Genomic DNA, 20,518 nt, shown 5'->3' with positions numbered 1-20,518 from the left:
CTTCTGGAAATTGGAGTCCAACAACAGCTTAACAAAGCATGATTTGATCTCCCAATTGCAAACTTAAAAAGAAACTGCCTTGTACCAAGTCAGACACATTGGCCCATCTAGCTGTCTTGTCCATACTGACTGGTATCAGTTCTCCAGTGTTTTATACTGGAATAGAATCATAGAATCATAGAGTTGGAAGAGACCACAAGGGCCATCGAGTCCAACCCCCTGCCAAGCAGGAAACACCATCAGAGCACTCCTGACATATGGTTGTCAAGCCTCTGCTTAAAGACCTCCAAAGAAGGAAACTCCACCACACTCTTTGGCAGCAAATTCCACTGTCGAACAGCTCTTACTGTCAGGAAGTTCTTCCTAATGTTTAGGTGGAATCTTCTTTCTTGTAGTTTGGATCCATTGCTCCGTGTCCGCTTCTCTGGAGCAGCAGAAAACAACCTTTCTCTCTCCTCTATGTGACATCCTTTTATATATTTGAACATGGCTATCATATCACCCCTTAACCTCCTCTTCTCCAGGCTAAACATGCCCAGCTCCCTTAGCCGTTCCTCATAAGGAACGTTTCCTGTTCCTAACTGGAGATGCTTGAGGGCTGAACATGAGACCTTTTGTTTCTCCCCAGCATGTAGCACTGAATATGAAGTCACCATTTAGTTATCAGGCATGTGGCTCCCAGCCACTACTTTGAGTCCCACCACCCTTCACATAATGGAAACAACTTTTCAAAAGCAAGCCCTAAAGAAGGAATGGGCAACTCATGGGTCTGTCTCTCCAGATTCTACAGGGCTCCGTTTCCCAGCAGTCCTAGCCAGCATAACAAATCATCAGGGATAACGGAGTTCTTATATTAGCCCTATTGGAGGAAAACAAGATAGGTATAATATGCCTGAATATGGCTTTACTCGTTAAAGGACTACAAGACTTCCTTCTGTTTTTGTGTTTCTCTATGTGAGTGATGTCTAGTCTTAGATCAGGTTGCCCCCATGGAGAACTACCGAGGAGCACCCAACCTGGGCTATACTGATCCATTATATAAGCCCCTAATAGGCAATAGGAGAGGGCTCCCCCACCCACTGATGTGAACATATATATTGAAATTGTAGAGTGGTACATCTGGTTAAGAACTTAATTCGTTCTGGAGGTCCATTCTTAACTTGAAACTGTTTTTAACCTGAGGTACCACTTTAACTAATGGGGCCTCCAGCTGCTGCCGCGCCACCGGAGCACGATTTATGTTCTCATCCTGAAGCAAAGTTCTTAACCCAAGGGACTATTTCTGGGTTAGTGGAGTCTGTAATTTGAAGTATCTGTAACCTGAATCCTCTGTAACCTGAGGTACCACTGTATTTTATAGTATCTTTTAGTTTTATTGCATCTTTTAGTTGCATCCGTTTTAGAACCAAAGAACGTTTGCTTGGTGGATTGATTCTGTGAGGTAATGTCCAGTGCTTGATTCTATTTGCCTTTATGTTTTTTCAGGTTGTGTGGTGGTCCAAGCTTATGTAAGAGAGTTAGGCATCCATTCTCAAAGACTGACCTGAAGCTTAGTAGCAGCTTTATGCTTGACCATGGAATCATGGTGATCTTCCTTCTTTAGGTTGACAATCTTTTTCCTGGTATAGTAGCTTCGCCAGTAAGACTGGATCACAGTTGCAGCCAGATGTTGCCACGTATAAAAATTTATCTTTTTACGAGCACAGTAGCTTCGCCAGTGTGATTGGATAACTGTGGCTGCCAAGCTAGAAATATCAGAAAAATAACAGACTGTACTCAGCAGTTGTAACCAGTGCCAATGACAGCAAATTATTTTGGAAGTTAAAAAAATTGTTTTACCACCCACCACCCACGATTTACATGCAACACAGAATGCAGAGGAAGACTGATGCTTAAACCACTACAATATGGAGAATGATGGTTGTTTATTATTGTTGTTATGGTTATTATTATTAGGAAAACAACAATAAAGAACAACAGCTGAAGATGATACAATGATTGACAAAATAACTAAGGAATAACATCAAGAAGGAAATATTTAGCCCAGTTCTATGCACTTCCTGCTGTGAGCAAAACTATTTCTAAATTGGGAGTGGGATGGGGATGAAAAGGAAATTTGGTGGCTGAGGATTTCTTCATGTAGAACAGCAGGAGCAAAAAGGGAGGATGAGGCAAAATGGCCAGATTATTCCAAAGGCATTCTATTTTACCATTATTTTGTTCAGAGCCATAATATGATCCACACTTATTTCATGAGGTTTCTATTTAATTTTTTATAATAAGAGTGGAAATCTACGTTATGTCAGATATTCTAAATGAAAATTATTTCACAGTTAAGAATATATACCCACAGTCATTTGGCTGCAACAGCAGATTTGCACATGGAAAACTGGACTTTCTGTGCACATAGCATTTTGTTTCTACCAGAAATAGCCACATTTAAATCCCTTGGGCCATGTGCCTGTCAGCATGCTGGATATTATGTCTGATTTGGCACATGAAATTCTGTTCTATTATATTTCACATGCACATACTGAATTACTCACACAAAATTTCAGGGTAGTGGAAAGGGAGGGAATTATATCATGTATGGTGGTTTTGTTTTGTTGGAGACACATTATCACAATGGGGGGGGGCGTGTTGAATGATGTTTTTCTATGGCACTTTTCGGTCCTAACAACAACAACATATTATTCATATATCACTTAATGCAAATATGTCAATGTTCAGTTAGATGGAAAACGGAAGCACAATGACATGACTTCTCTTTGCCCAGGAATGAAATTTCACCAGCCAGCTCAAGTCTGGTAGTTTTGTATTAGCAAGCATATAGAGATTACTGATACAGTAAGACCATATAGCTTACCATAATGGTATGAGGTGTGACTAGAAAAGCAACAAAGAAAGCAGTCATGAAGACAAGCAGAGCCCTTCAGGTTGAGAAGGAGAATGACTAATAGCATGATACTACAGAACTCTTATTATGTTATACATCTTAAACCTGCTCAAAAATAACTGCTTTTAAGAAAAATTGGCAGGATTTGTGGCATCTGCACAAATTTACCATACACACACCACCTATAAAGGTTATAGTACAGCCTGAGAATACATATTTTTGTTTTGGACAAAAAATCCAATGCAAGGTAGAAACTACTGACAAAATATTAACAGAATCATAGAAACGGAAGTGCCTGATTTGGTTTTTATTTGATTTGCTCTTGTAAGCTTATCAGATATTTTAACTGTAGTATGTTTTTATTATTAGCGATATGGCAATAAAACTGCTAGCACATTTGCAAAGCTAAGCAGAGCCCAGTAAGGTTTCAAAGTGGGTGGGGGACCATGTGGTGAAATTCCTGCATTGCAGGGGGTTAGACTAGATGACCTTTGAGACAACTTCCAACTCTGCAGTTCTATGATTCAATGATTCTACTATATTTTATACTTATTTATTTTGTAAAAGTGCCTAAATAATTTATTATAAGAGGCAACTCATAAAAACAAATAATAAACATCATCAAGGCATTGCCCATGTAGGAAATCTAAGTGTACAGTGCAGAATCACAGAATTAGACAAGCTTTAATTTTTTTTTTGTATTTTTTCCAATAATAATTTTTAAAGCAATAAATTACAATTAAGCACAAGTGACTGAGAGTTCATGCCATCAGTTGCATGAAATTAGTTTTGAAATATAGGGTATAGGTTGTGCTTTTGTTAGGAAGACCACAAAACTGTTCAGCTTTTTTTGGGAATAGACCCAAATTGTTGAGCTTTCTTGGGGAAACCTCCACCCAAAACAGCTTTTTGAGCTGTTTTCACTGCTTTTCTCATCTCACTGGCATACACTTGGGTTTTCCTGGCATTTTGCCAATTCCCCGCTGATGCTATTCTTGCATCCAAAAACCAGGACATGTCAGGAATTTTCCTGATGTATGGCAAGCCTAATCAAATATGAAATTTTTTATATCACTAGCCATTCTATCCTTCTGGGTGTTTAAGTTTAATGTTTTAGTCTTAAAAACTAGACTTTAACAAGTTAGTTCAAAAAATGATATTTTATTATAGGTAAAATAATAAAAAAACACTCTAAACTGTGTGTATGGCAGATCTAATTGCATGCATGGACATTTGTCTGCACTGTCTAGCCGCAGGGTGTCCCAAGCAGACCCACACATCTTTCTCTCTAAATTTGCAAGTTCTTATGGGACATGACAATTGTCTGTTCATCATGTGTTCACATCTATATATGGTGGTAGCCACAGGATGGGGAACTTTAAAGCAGCCATAACATGGTAAGTGGGTCTGTAATTTTACCCTACATAAAGGAACCAAGGCTCCCTGCTTTCCCTCCCACACAAAAAATCGTTTATAGATGAGTTACCACATGGCAACAACACAGGTCTGTGTAAACTCAGAGAAAAGCCTTGGGAAGGTTTATTGCAACCATAGTACTGCCTATCCCTAACCCATTTCAAAGTCCACTGATTTCAAAATTGGACAGGTTTTATTATGGTAAACACACAAGAAGTGAGACTGTCTGACAACTGAATCAATGCATTAGATTACTATTTGGGTATGCTTTCAATAATGGAATGTTTGAGGCTTGGAATATGTTGTTCATATATCTGTAAAATACTTACTTTGCTTAGTTTAACACTATTTAACACTATCATTTAAAATGATACTTCGCTTCACCCATTTCACATAAAATAGCATATAACTTTTGACAGTTCTAAAGATAACCTGTGAGAGAATAAGTCTAGGCTGATTTAAGGTGAACTGATTATCAGATAAGCAACCTACAAACTAGAATGAAGAGAATGTTAAACAAGATTCTGAAAGGAAATCCAACTTGATTTACAGGCAACCAGATTCTATAGATATGAATATATGTTATTTAATGTAAGTCATAGATAATCACACAGCAATGTAGTTATGAAGGTGTTCTTAGCTGAGCAAGTACATCCTATTATTCTGAAACTTTGAGGAGACCATACTGAAACAGCTTATTATCATCTCTCAGGTGCATCAGTTTTCCATACAAAACTAGCCCCATATTTCTGCAAAATCTTTAGCACAGCATTTGAAGGAGACACTACCAGCAGTGACACATGCACACATACCCACCTTTGGGATTTTCAGTGATTTTCTGAAATGACTATCTACAGCAAAAAATAGATGGCTGTGTCCTATGCAGAAGCAAGGACCCTGAAGTTGTGCTGGTAAAATAGACATAACAATCCTTCCTAATTATTTACTGAGTACTGGAGCAAAAGTATTTTTTATTATCTATTAAGGGGAAAATATATAAACTGAGGGGGAAATAAGTTTTGACAGTCACTTTTTAGAATTATGATTATTTCTGAAAGATCATCTGGTACATGGAATCAGTCATGCTCTTATCCACATTAAGATTACACAGTGCTATGGTTATGTTTCCATAATAAAGTGTTTTGACCTTTGAATCTTACTTTTGTGAACTGTCAAAATGTTGAAGAGAATTTCCTTCATTGCTTTCCATGATTTGCTTGCTGAACGTGTTTCTCTGTAGACTGATTAATACATTATCTTTGCTTTCCTCATTGTGATTACGGGAATATTGAAAAATGTCCTCTTGTCTGTGTTCTCCATTCTTCCCCATTCCAGACACTTTCACGAAAGAGTTAACGGACATAGCCTGAGTGTGGCCAAGAGCACTCTGTCTTTCAGCCATAATGAATGAGTCCTGCTTATTTTGTTTTACACCACTTATACCGAAGTTATTTTGCTCTGTGATGTTAATGGCTTCTTGGTTCAAAGGATCTGTCCGTTTTCCTGGTTCCTCTCCTTCAGTAGCGTTTAGAACTCCATATTCATGTGCGTAACGGTGCTCGCTACTTAGCTTCATCAGCTTCTTAAGATACCAACACTGGAGCTGTACAGCATCTGCAGAGAATTCACTTTGGGAGGGAGAAATGTTAAAAAGCATCTATTGGTTCTAAAATAATGACTCATCAAACTTTCCCCCATTTTAGTTATGCTGCCCCATAAGAAACAAAAATAATAACTTCCCTGCAGTTTCAAAGACCAGAGATTGTCTAATTAGCCAAAGGTAAGGGAAAAAGCCTCCCTGGGGAGAGCAAAAGCCCCCAAAGTTTCAACAATATCAGGCGCAAATGCCAGTTTGGAACAATTTCTGTCCAAGCTGGACATATGACCAGCTGAGACCCTCAATGGGGCCAATAGATATAAATTGTCCTTTAGTTAGAGATTAAAGCCATAAACAGAAACATCTGAATACCTGAGAAAATTCACAGAATTAAGCTTCCTGATAGAAATATGTGAAATATTCTAATACACAGGGGAGCATTTATTCTATAAAAATTTAAAACATATACTTTGATTTTGAAATTGTAGGTTTTAAATGTGCATATAGCACTATTTCACCAAAGTGGCTAGAATATTGCTCTTTGCATTTGTACATGTCAAATTAATGACATGTAATCTTGGGTTGGTCTTAATAAGGTATAATGTGTCACTGTGCCTGTTTATCCCTCCCCTCAAAAAACACCATACCTGTTAATTAGTTATTTATGTACCTTTCACTTTTTGTCTGAAGGAGCCAATGTGGTGGCTTACAAATAAGAAACACAAATATTAAAAACTAAAATAACCAGGAAAAGACACTTGAGAATCACATAAATTATATAAAATCAGCAGACAAGAATAAACTAAAAGCATTTTATATCTCCTTCCTGTGCAAAGCAAAATCAGTAGCAACTTTGGATTTGCAAAGCTAGCTTCCAAATGTCTGCCAAACAGTGATAAAAGATTGGGCCAGTCAGGCTACCTTTAGGAGAGAATTCCATAAAGGCTGCGGCACAACCAAAAAGAATCTGCCTTTGGAAAACACAGAGCAGTGATTTATTCTTTATTTTATCAAGATCAAGCATTAACCGAAACAATTCGGTATTATTATTTTTGGAACACTGTTGCAAAAAATGTCTGTGGTAGTATACAGATTTTCATAAACAGTTAATAGGATATGGTTAATAGGTTCCACTTATCTCTGCCTTTTAAGACTAGAGATGGAAAATGGAGTAGGTTTATCTGTCAAACAGAAGAACTCTATAAGGGGCCAGACGTGGGATGTTACTTTGAAATTAAAGTCAGTTTGCATTACAGTTGTAAAATTCACTAGAATGTAAATTAGACATTCTAATATTAAGTGATGCAATTTCAACTGAAAACATCCCAAATGTGGCAGAAGATGCTTTAACACAGAATATTTCATCAGTCAATCTTTTCTTATCTAGGAAGCACTTCTGCTGCCTTCTCTACTTTTCAATGTATTGCAGAACACATTACTGAGTGATACAGTAATGTAGCGACTGTAAAGCTGGTTTCACTCAAGTGAATCTCTAGAATTACAAGCCTAGTTTTAGTTATTTCTAATGTAAAGTACCCCAAGTTCAATTTTTGTAATGTTCTAGGATTGCAAAGAACCAAAGCTCTTGAGGGCTGGATATAGCTTTCAGGTAATTTTGCAATACAAAATAGTTCTGAGAGAATGATTCGCATCACCATTCAAGAATAAGACAAGAGGTGATGCTGAATTCTAACATTTCAGCTTGATATACATATTATTCAACATTAATTATATTATTATGTAACGAAGCAATATTACTTTAAGTGAACTTGATATTTTTTATTATACCTATGGAAATTCTGACAAACTTTAAAGTTGAATATTGTTTACTATGTTGTGCTTTTTTACTTGAAAGATGGTGAGATATTATCTTGCTTCACAAACAAAAGCATTTTGGATTTGTTTGTTTTTTAAAAAAAGATAATATGTATTGTATAAAGAAAAGTAAAAGATGTGACAAGTACATATTCAAAGAAGCATCATGTAATGCTATATAAATTGACATATACTTTAATATCATTATTGTTCCAGTCTAGTTTGCAAAAGGGCTTTAACTCCATAATGAGTTTTAATGTTTATATTTCTTCAGTTATATTTCCTTTTATAAGCTTTTATGCCATTTTCATCTGTTTAAACTAGTAACTGTTTAAAAGGGTTTCAACTTCCATTAGTGTCTTTTATTTCCAGGCATCTGTACAAGAGCCTGTTGAAAGCCAAAACACTGAAACGGAAGTGCATTTTAGCATAGCTACTTACAACTAAGTGTGAAAAGATTAACTGACAGACAGAGTAATTAATTTTTTTTAAGCACATAATTCTTAAACATGGGTAGGCTAGGCATAGTGAATTTGAAAGCAGGAACAACACAATTTAATTGAGCAGCTCTAGTGTATGAAACATGGATTAGGAAACCTAGCAATGATTACCTTTGGCAGTTTACATACTTGAGGTCATACCTACAGGGCCTCATAACTTAGTGAGATGTCAAACAGACAAGAAGCTTGCTTAGTTTTTATGCTGTTCGTTAGGCATGTTGCATTAAGGCTGCAATCTTAGGCACTCTTATCTGGGAACAAGCCCTGCAGCACAACCTGAGGGCTTATTTCAATTAAACATAGGATCATGCTACATGACACTTAATTTACATGAAACTGAGATCGGTTTAGGCACACATAGAAGGGAGGGGGTCATGTGTGATTTTATTATATGAATTTTGTTTTCCATATTTAGAAAAAATATACCACACCAGCAGGAAATTAGAGAAAGATGAGAACTCAGTAGCAAAGCACATGTTTTTCATGTAAAGTGTTCCAAGTTCAATTCTTGGAATCTGCAGGTAGAGGTGAGGAAGAATGCTGTTTCAAACTCTAGAAAGTCACAGGTCATCAATACTGAGCTACATGGTCAAGTAGTCTAACTCATTATGATGGCAGCTTTCTATGGATTCCATTTTCTTTGTGGAATGGCACTATTTTTATTACGGTTCTCATTATTGTTGTTTTGATTGTTTTACAGTGCAGTCCGATGCATGTCTATTCAGTTTTGTTGTTAGTCTCTGTGGATTCTTTTCAGAAGCACACATATGAAAATTAAATAAATAATGCTGGCCCATTTCAGAAATTAAAATATGTCTCAGCATTTTTCATAATGTAAAAGAAGAACAGCTAACTGATAGATAAGACACAAGTGGTCTATCTTAACCAGACAGCTTCCCCCTTTCCATTATAAATCACACCCATTTCTTTTCAGTCAGAATTTTACCTCATCACTTCAGAATTGCATGCTATTCTCCTATGACCAGGTTACCATTGCCGACAACATCACACAACTGAAATTCTGCCTATTACCTTTTCTTTACAATAAGGAACAGTCTAGTGCAGGAAAGATTTAGCAAATGTGTCTCAAGTCTTCTAAGCAAACACTTTCCCACTTTGTTTTACAGAGCTTCAAATAAGAACTCATGTGCTTCTCCTGAGTGAGGTGAACACTTTAGGCTCTGTTCAGACACTTAATCCATGTGGTGAGGCATGCAAGGAAAGGAGTTACACTGCACACATGGTAAGAGCACATGGGCACTTCACACCTACAGAAGACTACTTAAGTAGACACGGTCTTTGACAATACAGTACTAATTTCCTCATGCATATATGTCTACAATAGTAGATAGCATCCTTGCAATGCAAAGTAATGTCATGAAACAACTGATAAAGTCTTAAACACAGTGAGTGCAATCTAGCCACAATTGAGCTGTTTTTAGGCCCATTAGTTTAATGGGAGAGTAAAGCATCTGGTTAGTTTAAAAACCTTACTAGTGGCTTTGTTTTATGAAGCCTTGAGGAAGAGCTAAATCCATCTGGTACATTTTGAGACTGTTGTTTTTTAAAAGGTGTCACAAGGCATGAATTAATTAAGTAAAAGAAAAACTGAAATAGATATTTTAGCAACTTTTCACCTTAATGTGATTCTGATGTATTCATATTCTCATATTTAGGAGCAGAGAAAGGCATATCAAAATACTGAATATACTTACATTAACCTAGTTGTGGCTTTTTTGCTGACTAAATCAATTTTTTGAATCTGAGCTTGACAAAATGCTGCAAAGCTTCCTGGCTGTGCTTTTTTCATCATTCTTTCATCTGCATTTTCTGCATCAGATTTTATGTTTCCATCATTAAGCACATTCAAACTGGGAAGAACTTTAAGTAAAGAGTGCCTTTTAAGATGAAAGAAAGCTATGTTAGTGCTAGAATAAACACAGTTTATTATCATCTCTGCTGTAAGGATGATGGTTAGGAAGATGCTTTTTCTTGTTTAACTACATAACTATTTACTTGAAAGACAATAAAACATTTTGTGATTCTTTAAAGATGAAACAATGCACTTCATTTGATTATTGGACCATATATATAAAGTTCTGAGCCAAACCAGGCAGCAGCTCAATACAAGGGATTACAAGGGGGAAGTTTGGGTCTCCTGACATTTAAAACAAAAACAACCAGAAAAGTAGTTATGGGGTTGCCCAAGTTGGATTAGGTGATGATACTGGGGAAAGGGAGTGTTAAACTCTCCTACTTCCCCCTTGCTGCTTCCTCAGTTGAAATTTCACCCTTGAAGCTTCAAAAAATCTAACTGAGGGGAGAAAAATATATGTGAATCGCTATCTTTTTCTTTCTCTTGTGGGCTGCTTCCCTGCTATGATACTTCCCTAATTGAAATTGCCCCTCTGTAGTTTCAAGAAGGTCAACTGAGAGGAACAGACAACAGGTACATGCCTCCCTTTTTTCTTATATATGGGCTGGAATTTTAAATTTGTTTTATGGGAGAGCATGGTGGTCATTTTGGGCACTGCAATTTCACCCCGAAAAAGCACTTTTTTTGGGGGGGGGGCCCGCAATCTCATGCAGGTCACTTGACTCATGCAGGAGCATGGCCCTGGAATACAGTGTACCAGTTTTTCACCTCAACATGTTGGATGGTATGCTCATGATGACCTAAGGCAAATAAAGAAGCCCTTGCTTGTTTGGGAGCTCCTTATATGTACTGGGGATTCCAAATCAGGAATTCTGGAAGCACAGTCATTTTATGGTTGTTGTTTAGTCGTTTAGTCATGTCCGACTCTTCGTGACCCCATGGACCAGAGCACGCCAGGCACTCCTGTCTTCTACTGCCTCCCGCAGTTTGGTCAGACTCATGTTTGTAGCTTCGAGAACACTGTCCAATCATCTCGTCCTCTGTCGTCCCCTTCTCCTTGTGCCCTCCATCTTTCCCAACATCAGGGTCTTTTCCAGGGAGTCTTCTCTTCTCATGAGGTGGCCAAAGTACTGGAGCCTCAGCTTCACGATCTGTCCTTCCAGTGAGCACTCAGGGCTGATTTCCTTAAGAATGGATGTGTTTGATCTTCTTGCAGTCCATGGGACTCTCAAGAGTCTCCTCCAGCACCATAATTCAAAAGCATCAATTCTTCGGCGATCAGCCTTCTTTATGGTCCAGCTCTCACTTCCATACATCACTACTGGGAAAACCATGGCTTTAACTATACGGACCTTTGCTGGCAAGGTGATGTCTCTGCTTTTTAGGATGCTGTCTAGGTTTGCCATCGCCTTTCTCCCAAGGAGCAGGCGTCTTTTAATTTCGTGACTGCTGTCACCATCTGCAGTTATCAGGGAGCCCAAGAAAGTAAAATCTCTCACTGCCTCCATTTCTTCCTCTTCTATTTGCCAGGAGGTGATGGGACCAGTGGCCATGATCTTCGTTTTTTTGATGTTGAGCTTCAGACCATATTTTGCGCTCTCCTCTTTCACCCTCAATAAAAGGTTCTTTAATTCTTCCTCACTTTCTGCCATCAAGGTTGTGTCATCTGCATATCTGAGGTTGTTGATATTTATTCCAGCAATCTTAATTCCGGCTTGGGATTCATCCAGCCCAGCCTTTTGCATGATGAATTCTGCATATAAGTTGAATAGGCAGGGAGACAATATACAGCCTTGCCATACTCCTTTCCCAATTTTGAACCAATCAGTTGTTCCATATCCAGTTCTAACTGTAGCTTCTTGTCCGACATAGAGATTTCTCAGGAGACAGATGAGGTGATCAGGCACTCCCATTTCTTTAAGAACTTGCCATAGTTTGCTGTGGTCAACACAATCAAAGGCTTTTGTATAGTCAATGAAGCAGAAGTAGATGTCTTTCTGGAACTCTCTAGCTTTCTCCACAATCCAGCGCATGTTTGCAATTTGGTCTCTGGTTCCTCTGCCTCTTTGAAATCCAGCTTGCACTTCTGGGAGTTCTCGGTCCACATACTGCTTAAGCCTGCCTTGTAGAATTTTAAGCATAACCTTGCTAGCGTGTGAAATGAGTGCAGTTGTGCGGTAGTTGGAGCATTCTTTGGCACTGCCCTTCTTTGGGATTGGGATGTAGACTGATCTCCAATCCTCTGGCCACTGCTGAGTTTTCCAAATTTGCTGGTATATTGAGTGCAGCACCTTAACAGCAGCATCATTTAAATTTTTTAATAGTTCAGCTGGAATACCATCACTTCCACTGGCCTTGTTATTAGCAATGCTTTCTAAGGCCCATTTGACTTCATTCTCCAGGATGTCTGGCTCAAGGTCAGCAACCACACTACCTGGGGTGTACGAGACATCCATATCTTTCTGGTATAATTCCTCTGTGTATTCTTGCCACCTCTTCTTCATGTCTTCTGCTTCTGTTAGGTCCTTTCCACTTTTGTCTTTTATTATGGTAATCTTTGTACAAAATGTTCCTTTCATAACTCCAATTTTCTTGAACAGATCTCTGGTTTTTCCCATTCTATTGTTTTCTTCTATTTCTTTGCATTGCTCGTTTAAGAAGGCCTTCTTGTCTCTCCTTGCTATTTTTTGGAAATCTGCATTCAATTTCCTGTATCTTTCACTATCTCCCTCACATTTTGCTTGCCTTCTCTCCCCCACTATTTGTAAGGCCTCGTTGGACAGCCACTTTGCTTTCTTGCATTTCCTTTTCATTGAGATGGTTTTAGTTGCTGCCTCCTGTATAATGTTACAAGCCTCCATCCATAGTTCTTCAGGTACTCTGTCCACCAAATCTAAATCCTTAAACCTGTTCCTCACTTCCACTCTGTATTCATAAGGGATTTGACTTAGATTGTATCTTACGGGCCCAGTGGTTTTTCCTACTTCCTTCAGTTTAAGCTTGAATTTTGCTATAAGAAGCTGATGATCTGAGCCACAGTCAGCTCCAGGTCTTGTTTTTGCTGACTGTATAGAGCTTCTCCATCTTTGGCTGCAGAGAATATAGTCAATCTGATTTTGATGCTACCCATCTGGTGATGTCCATGTGTAGAGTCGTCTCTTGTGTTGTTGGAAAAGAGTGTTCGTGATGACCAGCTTGTTCTCTTGGCAGAACTCTATTAGTCTTTGCCCTGCTTCATTTTGAACTCCAAGGCCAAACTTGCCAGTTGTTCCTTTTATCTCTTGACTCCCTACTTTAGCATTCCAATCCCCTATAATGAGAAGAACATCCTTCTTTGGTGTCACTTCTATAAGGTGTTGTGAGGCTTCATAGAATTGGTCAATTTCAGTTTCTTCAGCACCAGTGGTTGGTGCATAAACGTGGATTACTGTGATGTTAAAAGGTCTGCCTTGGATTCGTATCGAGATCATTCTATCATTTTTGAGATTGCATCCCAGTACAGCATTCGCCACTCTTTTGTTGACTATGAGGGCCACTCCATTTCTTTTACAGGATTCTTGCCCACAGTAGTAGATATGATGGTAATCCGAACTGAATTCACGCATTCCTGTCCATTTTAGTTCACTGATGCCCAGAATGTCAATATTTATTCTTGCCATCTCATTTTTGACCACATCCAACTTACCCAGGTTCATGGTTCTTACATTCCAGGTTCCTATGCAATATTTTTCTTTACAGCATTGGACTTTCCTTTCGCTTCCAGGCATATCCGCAACTGAGCGTCCTTTCGGCTTTGGCCCAGCCGCTTCATCAGCTCTGAATCTACTTGTACTTGTCCTCCGCTCTTCCTCAGTAGCATGTTGGACGCCTTCCGACCTGAGGGGCTCATCTTCCAGCGTCATAACTTTTATATGCCTGTTGTCTTTGTCCATGGAGTTTTCTTGGCAGGGATACTGGAGTGGCTTGCCGGTTCCTGCTCCAGGTGGATCACGTTTGGTCAAAACTCTCCACTATGACCTGTCCATCTTGGGTGGCCCTGCATGACATAACTCATAGCTTCTCTGAGTTATTCAAGCCCCTTCGCCACGGCAAGGCAGTGATCCATGAAGGGGAATTTTATGGCAGGGACAAACTTATAGGATCCCCCAGGCCAGCATAAAAGTAACTACAAATAATAGCTATTCAAGCCATATTCTTTATAAACAATTACAATATCACCAAATTTAGACTCAATCTAGCCAAGGTTAAACACTTTTAAGTTCCATGGATTTCAATGGAAAAGTTAAGTATATGTTGAACACTTTCTTAACTGAAATATACCATCAACCTGATGGACAGATTCCCAAGGAAAAACAATGAACTAAAACCACTTAATTTTGGCTGGCTCATATTCCTTGCTTCTATAAATAACAGCACAGATACAACAACAGCAAAACGTTTCTTGTTTTCTTGTTGTGCAATAGTATTAGGTGATAGCACTAAACTGATAAGTCCACACTGCATGTGCAGGTCTATTAGAAACAATGTTGAATAATGATATATTGAAAAGATGCCATATCAAGTTGATTAATGTTGGAAAGTAAGGTTTCTTAGAGCCATGGGATCTTAACACTAGTTTTTCCAGCTGGGTTTCTCCTAGTGGCGGCTGAATCAATATTTCATTTAGTGAAAACTTCCTGGTGAATATTCTGTCACTTAAGAGGTTCTATTAATCATTACTGCAATGAAGCACTTTCCCCCTAGGAGTGCTCAAACTGATCCCAGGGTTTAATTTCTAAAAAGTGATTTCTTAGTACTTCAGCTTCCTCAGTGTTATCACTGGCTGGACATGAAAGTAGGAAACCTATTGGGAAATTTTACAACTAATTCCTTTGTTGGTATCAAGGGGTTATGTAAAGTTCACTGAAACATATTGCCTGAAGTTATAGTGAATGCTGAATTCAACAAATCCATACTTTATAGTATCCTGTTAGATAAATTAATCTCTTGTCCAATTATGAAAGCTCAGTTGGTCAAATAACGTCAGAGGACCTTGATGGCTCAGGAATTTCAAGGATTTTTAAAACTGAGCTTGCATGGAGCAGCAATTAATTATATGTAATATCAACCATTAAAAACAATATGCAAATGGTAAGACAGTTATGTTGTCATATAACATGCACTACTTTAGTAAAATTACTTTGTCTTTTACAATTACAGTACCAGTTATCTTCATCATGCAAGAATATAAATACATATTCACAAGTAATGCTGTGCTAGTCAATTTCTACATTTTTCTGCATATATGTTGCCTCATCTGCACCTGTCATATAAAACATGTTTAGAACAAGGGTCTGCTCAATTGGTATGACTCTTTAGAATCAGTACTCATGGTGAGATCAGGAATGGATCTCGGGCTCATGGTACCCTCCTTGCCTGTTCCCTAATTACATACAACAGTTAATAGCTGACCGATATATTGTGTTTATTCAAAAGTTGGATCTCCCTGATCCTCTGATCTAAACACTTCTAGCATGATCCAAATTTTTGTGGGTTTCCAACACTGTAGGGAATGAAGTTCATCTCTCTGTGTGTGTGTTTGCATATATGTGTAATATGACTTTCAGCTGAGCTGATCCATTTTTAGAAAAATGGGTTTTCCAAAGTGAGTCAGCCAAGTTCCATGCGGAAAAGAGATGATTGAAAAGAATCTGAAAGCATAACCAAAACAAGCATAGAAAGGAATGTGGGAAAAGGAAGGAGACCATTCTAGCTTTAGAGATATCTTACAATTATTTGAAAACCAAAAGAAAATTTTATACAAGGTAGAATGACATACAAATCATTAGTAAGAATGGAAATGAACAGTATAGCTTGGTTATCATTGTCTGCTTCCACATGAACCCAATTTGATAGGTATTTTAAATTAGACTGGAAATCACCTAGCAATTGCTAGTCTACATAAAACAAGTATCAGTATTGGAGAAAGAGCTACCATCATATACAATAGCAATTGTACTTCCAAGAAACAGGAAATACCCTTTTACAGATCTATTTGTTGAGCCACTTGAAGTCCAACATGAACATGACTTTTTTTTTTTGGTAAGGACACCAGGGAGAAGCAAATAAATAAAATAAAATGGATGTTTGAAGTGGATATAGTTTTAATAGCATTGATTTTGAGGAGATGGGATACTGTATTTATGAAAGTCTGATGTTTCACTAGGTTCCTGGATTAGATGCTATGAATCTGACCCTGGGTTGCTGAGAGAGCTCCAAAGAGCAACCCTCAGATGCCATCTCATTAATCCAATGTTCTGAGCAAAGCTCAGAAGATGCTTCCTAATGAGATGCTGATCTACCCTGTCAGTGCTGTTATTATGTGCAGGGTTTGTTGTTGTTAGTTTTGCCTCTTGATGAACTACAGCAGAGGTAGTTTTAGGGTAGTGTGAGCAGTTTGGCAGCACTGGATGCAGAGCTGTATTGGGTGCTGCAACAACAATGTAGAACCAAGTTTGAGAGGCAGGGGGTACCAAATTTTAGGCAGTGTTGCATAGGGAAACACTGAAATTTGAGAGCCCAAGTCCCCCACCGACTGGAGAAAGAGGAGACCACCAACTTGGATGGCTACAAAATTGGCTTAGGCAAATTCATAGAGGATAAGACTAATAGCCATCCTCACTATGCAATACCTCCAGTTTCAGAGGCAGTATACCTCTTGGCACTGAAGGATCCAGACTAACGGAGTTCAATGAGATTAACTCCTGCGTAAAAGTCTGCACAGGCTTGCAGCCTAAGTGAGTTGAACTTAGGTCCTGTTGAAATCAGTGGAACAAGTTAGTCAAGAACCACAGAAAGCACTAGGAATTAATTGTAATTAACTTGACTTCTTTTCTGTGCAAATAATGATTGTAATCATAAGTATTGGCAAATCTTTTTTTCAGAACAAGAGACAATCATGGTTTCGATTTCACATTCCCTTTCATCTGTGATGTATGTTGCTTCTATAAAACCTTGGGAAGAAGGGAGAAAAGGAGAGAGGAAGTGAAACAGCTCCCCAAAAGTACATTTCACTATTATTTGGTTAAAGGCATAGCTGGCCACCCTAGAGGAAGAAAAAAGAACAAAATCTCAGCCACCATATTGATACTCAGCACTTGTCACAATCTCTTACTCTCATCTGGTTACCTCCAGTTCTCTTCTTGAAGAAGTGGATTTCCTTGCAAGGATAATTCTCTTAGGCTATCACAACAAGCAAGCCACTGAATGACACTGTTAAGATCTGCATTTGTTAAGAAAAGTACAAATAAAATAAATGGAATAATTCTTTTATTGCTGTTGGGATCACAACAAATTATTTTCAAATAATTGTCAAATTCAAAGGAAATTAATTAAATCAAGTTCATCGTTCCAGAGATGATTAAATGTCATCACTAAATGCCAACCCATTTCACCCCTCCTAATCATTGCAACACAGATTGTGTTCACCATATTGGATTGTTATAGGGTCCTAATTTGGACAAATTTCATTTATTCATTTAGTCACTCTGTGAAATTTATTGCTCTTTTTTCTTTTGATTTACATGAACACTGGATTTGCATGAATGCTATTTGGTATGCTGTTTATCTTTGTTATATTGGTAGATGCCCGACTAGTCTTTTTTCTTGGCTAAGGACAGTTGTCACTCACCAAATTCAAAATCCCTTGGCTACTACATGAAGGCATAGAAACTAAACCAACCAAGGCTTAATATAAAGTAAAAATATATAATTACAGCAATATAAGGATACTGTCAGGGAACTGACATCTAAAGCGCCGCAGGTGCAAAGGCTCCCTGAGGTTGAGAGAGCAGTAGCAGCGGAAGAGGGAACCAGTAGAGGGCGAGCAAGAACTCCAAGGGAAAGTGAGTCGGAGGGATGGCTCAGAGACGCTTCAAGCGAAACCAGTGGGGAGGTCTCAGGACCTCCTATAGGGACACCCACACCTCGACGGAAACTGTCACGCCGAGAGGCCAGACGACGTGTTTCCGTTAAGGAGCTTTTATGTTGGAAACGTTTCCGAAAGCAGCCACTTTCGGATTCTACTAGTGATTGACGCAGCCATGCTGGAGGGGCTCCGTCACAGGCAGAGGTTTGAAAACCTGATCAAACTCTGAGGGACTTGCATTTTACGCACAAGCAGCTCATCGTCCCATCACAGCAATCCGAAAGTCACCGAAAGCCAGCTTGTGCAGAGAGAAGCATCATGAGCAACCCAGCCGGAACCGGGGGTGCAGGAGCAGCTGGAGGGGGTCCAAGCCTGGAAGAAAGGTACAGAGCGTTGGAGATCCAGTTGGCGCTGCAAACGGCGAGGCTTGAGGAGAGGAGGGCTCAGGATGCAGAAAAGGGAAAGGAGAAAACCACCCCGCTCGCCAGAAAGGTACCAGGATTGGTGCAGAAATTCGGGGGGGGATCCCAGGAACTATCATGCCTTTAGAACAGAGATGCAATACGCTCTAAACTTGCAGTTTGATGACTTCCCCGACGAGGAATCGCGAGTGGCGTATGTGATTGGCCATCTCGAATCCGGGGCGAAAGATTGGGTTAGACCCCTGATGGCAGCGAATAATGAGATCTTAAAGGACACGAGGAAGTTTTTTCGTGCCATGGACCTGATGTTTTCCAGCGATATTGAGCAGGGGGTGGTGCGAAGGCAGTTAATGGCTTGCCAGCAAGGAAGCAGATCTGTCCGTGAGTACTGGACTGAATTTACTATGCTGATTCATAAATTGGGGTGGGACCTATCGGCGGAGCCCATCCAAATGCTTTTCGAAGAGGGGCTTTCTTCAACCGTCAAAGATGAGCTTTCCCGGGGGCCCAGGGCGGAGTCTATGGACCAATTAACCAAATCTGCGCTGGCCATAGGAGCGCGCCAGGAGGCGAGGGCTTTGGAAAGGCGGGAAGGGAAAGGAGACCGTTGGAGGGAGTTCCGCATTCCAGACATTCCAGAGCCATCTTTCCCGCCGGCAGAGCCGATGGAAGTTGGAACAGCGCGGGCGCGCGCAGTTTCAAATCCCAGTGAAGGGCGGAAGAAGGAGGGAAAGAGCGCCAAGAGATGTTATCTCTGCCAACAGCCAGGGCACTTTGCCAGAGTCTGCCCACAAAGAAAGGAATGGCAAGGGATGGCAGGAGCTGTTGGGGGAAAGGAAGAGGAAAGCAAGGAGCAAGTAAAAGCCAACGCCTGGCTGCCACCGTCGGGGCACAGCAGCCAGGCCAAAGAGCAATGAAAGTGCCCATGCCAGAACCTCCCAGACCTGCTTTAGTGATAGAGGTGTTACTAGAACTGCCAAACGGACACCCACTAAAGGTCAAGGCGCTTTTGGATTCAGGCAGCTCCTGTAATTTCATGAGTAAGGAGTTTGCAGCTGAGCACCAGATACAGACCATCCCTTTAAGTAACCCCTTGCAGGTGACTACGATTGACGGCAGAGAGCTGTTGGGGGGAGAAGTTAGCCAACAGACTGTCCCGATGATAATGAGAGTGGCAAGGCACACCGAACAGATAGCGTTTAATGTGGCCATCCTGGGAGGAGCGCCCATCATTTTGGGGATGAGCTGGCTGGCGCTACACGATCCGCTAGTGGGCTGGCATCAGAGGGTGGTCTCCTTTGGGTCAGCGCATTGCCTAGAACACTGCAAGGAGGGGAAGGTCTCGGGAGGAGACAGAGTCACCCTAGCGGGGATGGAAGTGATGGGCAAAGGGAAGGTGCCCCCGCAATACGCAGATCTGAGCAACGTATTCAGCGAAAGGGAAGCAGACAAACTGCCACCGCATAGACCCTTTGACTGTCAAATCAACCTACTCCCAGGGGCCCAACTCCCAGTAGGCAAGCTGTACGCCATGTCAGACAGGGAGATGCAGGAGCTGAGGGAGTTCATTGACAAAAACTTGAAGCGAGGTTTCATCAGAGAGTCCCGAGCGGTGGGGGGCAGCCCAGTGTTTTTTGTGGACAAAAAGAACACAGACAAACCGAGACTGGTGTGTGACTTCAGGGCCCTCAATGCAGTGTCGGAGCCCCTGGCTTTCCCTATGCCCCGAATTGACGACATTTTGACCAGAGTAAGGAAGGGAAAGATTTTTACAAAACTGGACCTGCGGGGGGCGTACAATCTGATACGCATAAGGAAGGGAGATGAATGGAAGACCACCATGTTTACCCCTTTGGGAGCCTTTGAATACCTCGTTATGCCCTTCGGTCTACAAGGGGGCTCCGCCTGTTTTCAAGCTTTTATAAACCACGTTCTGGGACCTTTGCTCTACAAGAACTGTGTGGCCTTTTTAGACGACGTGTTGGTGTATTCGGAAGATGAGGAACAGCATGTGAGGGACGTTCGAGAAGTGTTGGGCAGGCTGCAAGCCAACCAGCTGTGGGTGAAACTGGAGAAGTGCCAGTTTCATA

General features: G+C 40.2%; 2 protein-coding genes across 5 annotated transcripts in view; one reads left to right on the top strand and one right to left on the bottom strand.

The window, feature by feature from the left end:
* Positions 1-20,518, top strand: part of TSPAN19 (tetraspanin 19) — a 93,360-nt gene that overhangs the window by 25,764 nt on the left and 47,078 nt on the right. The gene's annotated exons all lie outside the window — the stretch shown is intronic.
* LRRIQ1 (leucine rich repeats and IQ motif containing 1) overlaps positions 1-20,518 on the bottom strand; it is a 104,003-nt gene that overhangs the window by 57,983 nt on the left and 25,502 nt on the right. For all 4 annotated transcript variants that reach the window (XR_014172094.1, XM_081926569.1, XM_081926570.1 and 1 more), the window contains 4 exons: positions 17,268-17,361; positions 9,940-10,122; positions 5,473-5,940; positions 1,544-1,745 (listed from right to left, as the gene is read on the bottom strand). Coding sequence is in view for 3 of the 4 variants with exons in the window: in XM_081926569.1 (XP_081782695.1) it covers positions 1,544-1,745; positions 5,473-5,940; positions 9,940-10,122; positions 17,268-17,361 (947 nt within the window). In the remaining variant the exon portion in view is untranslated. The remainder of the gene's footprint in view (positions 1-1,543; positions 1,746-5,472; positions 5,941-9,939; positions 10,123-17,267; positions 17,362-20,518) is intronic.

The sequence above is a fragment of the Podarcis melisellensis genome, assembly GCF_964234715.1.
Source record: "Podarcis melisellensis genome assembly, chromosome: 10".
NCBI lineage: Eukaryota > Metazoa > Chordata > Lepidosauria > Squamata > Lacertidae > Podarcis > Podarcis melisellensis.
Note: the sequence above shows the minus strand (reverse complement) of the source record. Positions and strands in the feature narration are given on the sequence as shown.